At 36.2% G+C, this 6,636-nt stretch overlaps 1 protein-coding gene across 3 annotated transcripts; it reads right to left on the reverse strand.

Moving 5' to 3' along the window:
* Nucleotides 1–216: 216 nt before the first annotated feature.
* LOC125649474 (dicarboxylate carrier SLC25A8-like) lies at nucleotides 217–4,126 on the reverse strand. 3 transcript variants are annotated; one of them, XM_048877044.2, is made up of 6 exons: nucleotides 3,812–4,126; nucleotides 2,809–3,033; nucleotides 1,728–1,926; nucleotides 1,414–1,623; nucleotides 1,036–1,318; nucleotides 217–932 (listed from the first exon to the last, which is right to left on the reverse strand). In XM_048877044.2, exons 2-6 carry the CDS (start codon nucleotides 2,869–2,871, stop codon nucleotides 776–778), a joined length of 912 nt encoding a protein of 303 aa, XP_048733001.1. In that variant the 5' UTR covers nucleotides 2,872–3,033; nucleotides 3,812–4,126; the 3' UTR covers nucleotides 217–775. The 3 variants fall into 3 exon arrangements, with proteins under 3 accessions (XP_048733001.1, XP_048733000.1, XP_048732999.1); XM_048877043.2 differs by having other exon boundaries at nucleotides 2,828–3,033; nucleotides 3,812–4,121; XM_048877042.2 differs by having other exon boundaries at nucleotides 2,828–3,130; nucleotides 3,812–4,121.
* Between the last annotated feature and the right edge of the window lie 2,510 nt (nucleotides 4,127–6,636).

A 6,636-nucleotide genomic window follows, 5' to 3' on the forward strand; every position in this document is an offset into this window, starting at 1 on the left:
GATTAACGTCGTTAACTATAGTTTACGGTCCGTAAACTATAGTTTACAGTTGATAAACCTAGTTTATCAACTGTGAAACTATGTTTAGCTTCTTTTTGTGAATTTGGCGTGCCATAGTCACCCTATTCTTGGGCTTTAACGTCAAGAACGTTTAATTATTTCCACAGTTGGTACAGAATTTTTCATGTTTTAATGAAGTCTTTCCAACAAACTATAAAAAATCAAGTAAAATTTATTTTCGTATATGCAATAAATAGATAAATATATACATGTGTATATATCTATCTTACCAAAAAAAAGGCATTGTACTGTTGTAAGAAAATAATATATTTTGAAAAATCAACAAAATAAATATACGTAGGATAACATATGGTACACTATGTATGCGACAAATATGCATTGTTTAATTATCACATTGGAATTCAAAAAATATATATATGGTATATATAATACATGTATATTAAATGAATATCTAAGAGATCAACTTTATCCAGGAACACACAGGTGTTTGTTCCCATGTATAACATGCAGTATAATATGATAGAAACACGCAATACATTGTAAATAATCATGACAGCAGTTCTCTATAGTTAACCAATGAATTATTATTTTTTGAAAGATGTAGTCTCATAACCGAAACGATGTGTGCATATATACAAGTTGAACAACGGGCTTTGGAAAGATTAAGAGATTTAGCCTTTGTAATGTAAATATATCCACCCATGTAAAATTCGAAATTACGTAATGACACAAATCATTATTTACTGATATGTCCTTATATGTGCTTGTCTTTCAAGAGAATTGGCGTAGCTCTAGGGACATTCTGGGAAGATGGAATGACCGAGTGTCCTTGAATTAGGAGTTTTATTTGCTCATAACTCAGAAACATTAAAACATTCCATGTCCCAATCCTCAATAATGCAGGTAAAAATCTGGAAAATGAAAAATAGAAGTTTTTGTACATGGTTATACATCTGATGTGTTACATGTAGTTTTAAAAGATAAGAGTTAAAAGAGACGATGTATATTACGTACCCTTTATAAAAGCCACCAAAGCCCAGCTCTCTCCATAAAACCATGGCGCAGTGGATTGCATTCTGGTATTGTGACGGCATGGAGTTCATATAGCGAGTCTTCACCACATCTACGGGTGACGCTACGACTGTAGCACAAAATCCCGCCACAAAGGCCGACACCAGATGGCACGGTATACCCTCAGACATAACGCCCCCGCCTATTAGGCGGTCTTTAATTACGTCATACGTAACAACTTCCGCAACGTTCACAATCCCATTCCGTGTCATATTTGGAAGACATCCTAAAAACACAATATAGTCATTTTAATTTTCACAATACCCAACAATAACAGAATAAAGCAATATTGTTTTTCAAGTACTACGCGTTGTCCCTTACCACGCCATAGTCCTTTCATCCCCTCTTTGGTATAAATTGTCTTGTACGCATCGGAAGTGCTGACATACCGTCCACGGTTGCTTCCAAACTGTGCCTGCATGCGAACTTTGACAACATCAGTTGGATGCGCAATCGCTACGGAGAGCATCCCCGTGGTAACTCCAGCTAAAATTCGGATCGAAACGGGGGTGCTGTTCGGTTTATCACCCTCTGTAACAAACATTGAATGCATTATAGATATATATTACACGCCTGCCCTTGTCAGAGGTAATGAAATTGGAATAAAGCCTTACTGGTTCAACTTTATTACTTACTTTTAAACAGAAAGTTGGTGTACATGATTTTGACATCATCATAGCAACCCAGTTTTATTGTGGAGAAACATAGCTGCCGTTGTAGACCCGGTACTAAACCCCTGTAGAGCCCCCTGCCACCTTCCTCACGGAAAATAGTCAGAATGGTCCGGACAACGCCCGAGTAGTTACTGCAAGTACTCCCTACTTTATCTTGAACCTAGTAAAATAAAATACGGAATGGCTGCAGTTTCTTCATCGTCAACTTCCCATATTTATGTAGCAATATTCCATTAACACCTACATACGGTACACAGGAGCTTGTTCTGCTTATGATCAGCTTTTAAATCAAGGCAGGCTACTGACAAACAAGTTGATCAATGTCTCGTTTAAAGTCAGCATTTCGCAAATTCTATGGTCGTTATATATACATATGTATATATATATATATATATATATATATATATATATATATATATATATATATTTATAAATTGATGATCAGATGGAGTTCAATCACATAACATTTATTTCTCTACAGGCTGTTTCGTAAGGGGATGGTTTCCCCTCACTCGTCGGGAGAAAAATTACATCAGAGATGTTTCGTAAGGGGATGGTTTCCCCTCACTCGTTGGGAGAAAAATGACATCCCTCTGATGTCATTTTTCTCCCGACGAGTGAGGGGAAACCATCCTCTTAAGAAACAGCCTGTAGAGAAATAAATGTTATGTGATTGAACTCCATCTGATCATCAATTTATGTAGCTCAGTGAGGCCACGTCGAGCACTCTAGAAGATTATATCGGAGATTTATCCCACTATATATATATATATATAAAGCACTAGAATGACCAACGACATGAACAATTGGAACAATTCCAATTGTTCATGTCGTTGGTCATTCTAGTGCTTTATATAATTATTTTACTTGACCTTTGTATGTATTTAATATAGATCCGACAGTTTTGGATACTGAATGTTGTTGGTTCTTCAGTGCTTTATATATATATATATATATATATATATATATATATATATATATACACACCGGTATATATGCTGGAGGCTGAATTAACCGAATGCAAGCTTGGAGGCTAACTGACCGTAAGATTGGAAGCTGACCTGTAATCTGACTTTGGTGGTGTCAAGAGGAAATGTAGCCACATCAGCGAGACAAGCTCCAGATCCAGCACTGACCAGTTTGATCCAAAATGGGGCGTCGGTTTTGACCACCTTTACCCCCAGAGCCGGCTCCGGACGCAGTGGCCGTCCTGTTGTCGTCATTGTAGGGGTGTTCGGCATCCTTCATCAAGGTCCTCCATCGCAGTCTGTGGTTAAAATGCTATTATACTGATGCCACACCCAAGTAAATATACACATGTAACATATGCTCCAGGTGAGATCCAACGACAAAGCCTTTTTCGCCTGACACATCAAAATAAAAATAACCTTGAACAATAAACACCTCAATACTAAGGACAGTATTTTAATTAATGCTGTGATTAAACTTTTTAAAAGGTGTGGAAAATCGAAGGGCATATTATAGTTATGAATTGTTTCCAATTCCACACTTTAATCTTATAATATCCTTGCGATCAACATTACATATCTATATTTATACGTAAATGTTTTAGATTGCAGTCAAAACATTATACTTTCAGACAGTCATATAGAGTTGGAACTATAGGATTAAATAAGTTAATTTAAATAGCAATCATAGTATTATAAAAAGGTAATCACGTTTCAGGATGCTGATTCGATATTTTTAGAGAGAGAGAGAGAGAGAGAGAGAGAGAGAGAGAGAGAGATGACGTTTTCAACATTCCAGAATTTCAAGAAATTAGATTTCTTCTAGATTTATTTTTAATTATTATAGCGAGGGTTGGGCTCTATTTTCTATCTAATACCTGATGTGATGGTTACATACTACTGAAGTATTATTTGAATATATCCATTTTACAATACTGGATTTCTTAAAGTTACTTACATTCTAAAGTCAGCGTAAATTTATTTGTAAACAAATTAATTAAAAGAATTACCATTTCTATGAAGAAAACGACAATCATTAATTATCTTTGTTAATGCAGAATTACTTATAGGAGTTACCTTGAAATATTTGTTATTATCCTATGAAAAGTATTGCGTTGTATGAACAGAAGATTATTTCTTTAAACTCCACTGAGTCAACCAGCGGCCGTCTTATAACGAACGTGCGGTTATTGACAAGTGATGTCATTCAAGGACAGGAGAGGCGGGTCACCATAAACTAAACAACAATTGGGCGTTGAAATTTGGAATTCATTATTTCATTTGGAAAATATGTATCCGTTTAACCAACTTTGGTCCAAGTATATTTATGAATGTGCTTGATAAATCATCGCACGACTGTGATCATTGGAAAACCGAGTCTGTTTAACAGTGAAGATATATTATTTAAGCCATTCATTGTTTACTTAATCCTTCGTAAATCATGAAACAGAATAGAAAACAACACAGTTAGTACGTTTACGGTGTTGGGTCCAAGGTCCATCAAATGAATAATGACAGGCATGTATATATAGAGCGCGATACAATGGACTTTGTATCCTGTCAATATAATGATCCGCAACATGGGAGGATGGGGAGGGACAGGGGGCAAAGTCCGATCTGTAGACGAAAGCACAGACAAAGGAAACACGAGATCACCTGTTCCAATCTGAAAGGGACAGTAAAGGTTGTTTTGTATAAAAATATTTTAAGGAATTAGATTTAGAATGAGTCCAATCGACTCAAACGAGTTATTTGCCTAAATATTAACATTCATACACTTTTAAAAAACAATTATAATCTTTAAATTGCATGCCCTGAATTTTTGCTTCCTGGACAAGAATTCAATCGACGGGCTTCCAGTGTAAATTTTGACGCACGTACAATCATTCCAAAGTTGATAAATATCATTTATTTATCTTTTTTATGATATTAGAAAGTTAAAATGATTTGGATCGATGATATTTTTTTTTTCTCTCTCTCACCAAAATGGACTTTAATTACTACATAATTATGTACCTCTCTAACATACATCACACATGTTATAGGATTTTAGGACCTGCTTTGGCAAACATTGTTTTCACATAATGCATTTCGAACATAATCGCGTCATCATGGTTGATATCACAAATGGTGATTTTTGTTGTTCAATATCACCAAAAAGTTTTGCAAGAGATTCCTATTACAAAAAAAAGTAAGATGCTTACAATGGACAGCTGGTGTACTTGTTGCCGTTGTTATGGAAGATTGAAAGGAAAAATAACTTTTAATGTTTTAAAACTTTTGATACAATCACCTCCTTGGTAACACCATTACTGAACTTATTTCGTTTATATATTTAATACATTTTGTAATTCAGTTCTGATTTTGATCAAATGCTTCTTTCCGAGCTTATCAACCAAGCATACTACCCATAGACCTCTGCGTCTCCGCAAACAACTTCTGGCGGAAGTTTGATAAACCAAAGAGCAAAACAAAAACAAAACAAAAAAACAAGAGACCCATGGGCCACATCGCTCACTTGATTTAAGAGGCATTGATTGATTGATTGATTTTATCGAGAATCGTTCACTCATATGGTGACGTCACCATTCAATTGCCGGTGAAGGGCTGCAAAATTTAGACATATGCTCGGCGCTTACGACCTTTAAGCAGGGAGAGGGGTCTTTATCGTGTCACACCTGCTGTGAGACGGTGCCTCGGTTTTTGCGGTCTCACCCGAAGACATTTGTCTACACTACATGAGGTTGATTGTATATAGATTAAACAATAGGTACCACTGTATATGTTGAAGATTTTACATCCTGACTGCCGTGGTCATACATGAACAAACACTGAAACCACAGTACACGACGATACTTCCATATTTACAATCCGTGTCCTTGTGGTTCTTGAGAAGAATGGTATTTTTCTCAAATAAAACTAGGAACCGCCCATTGTGGCCCCGCCCTGGCCGGACATGGGTGTCATGGTATAACCAAATCTGAAATTATACTACACAAGGATGCTTGCATATTTTGATAATCTGTATCTTAGTGACTCTTAAGGAAAAATATCACCAATCTTGAACCGTAATTCTGGCTCCGGAGGTCATAGTATCAACAAAACAGAATCTACACTACATAATAATGCTTGTACTTGTATATTAATCAGGCTATCTGGATTGCTCCGGTTTTTTGAGAGGAGAATTTTCCCTATATATAACCAATGTTAAATTTTGAACGCCTATTATGACCCTGTCCCAATTTCTGTGGAAACGAGGTTATTTATATTCGGTCTTTCCTATCCCATAGGAAAAACCGAATATAAATAACCCCCTCGTTTCCACAGAAATCAACCCTGCCCTGGTTATGGGGGTGTAACATAAAATAGTGACCCCATTGAAAAACGACCCCGGGGTCATTTTTCAACGGATGTTTGATCAATATTCAACGTTGAAAGTTGACCCAGACCGTTAATTAACTACCCTTCAAAGCGTGAGATTTTGACCCTTGTTAAAAAATGGCGATATCATTTCTGGAGAGGTCATATTTCAACATTGAAAAATGACCCCAAATAAACACAGTGTTTCTTTGCAATCCATATCTCAGTCAGGCACCTGTAGTATATGGAACTCCAAATTAACTTTGAACTGTGATGATTAATAGTCATAGTGTATTAGGTCCATGTCTTCCAAACGCAAAAGTGATTTATAACTTATAACTCCAAGGACCTGATTGCCCCTTTTGGATAGACATGGTCCAGTAGTATATAAGAACCTGCAGGAGAGAAATCAGTCAGTCTGATGTGAACAGCTCCAGAAGTAAGAAGGAATAGGTAGACCAAAAATAGAAATAAGAAATAGGCTAGGGAGAAAAAGAGTAAGCATTAGTGGAAAGAGATTAAGGAATTGCAGTGGGGTACTA

The sequence above is a fragment of the Ostrea edulis genome, chromosome 5 (assembly GCF_947568905.1).
Source record: "Ostrea edulis chromosome 5, xbOstEdul1.1, whole genome shotgun sequence".
Classification (NCBI taxonomy): domain Eukaryota; kingdom Metazoa; phylum Mollusca; class Bivalvia; order Ostreida; family Ostreidae; genus Ostrea; species Ostrea edulis.

Excerpts from the sequence above, each read along its gene's own strand:
- LOC125649474 (XM_048877043.2), bottom strand. The coding sequence starts at position 3,007 with ATGCCGAACACCCCTACAATGACGACAACAGGACGGCCACTGCGTCCG. Across the intron at positions 1,927-2,827 it reads CCACCAAAGTCAGATTACAG|GTTCAAGATAAAGTAGGGAG; the intron begins GTCAGCTTCCAA and ends TTATTTTACTAG. Across the intron at positions 1,319-1,413 it reads GATGAAAGGACTATGGCGTG|GATGTCTTCCAAATATGACA; the intron begins GTAAGGGACAAC and ends TTGTGTTTTTAG.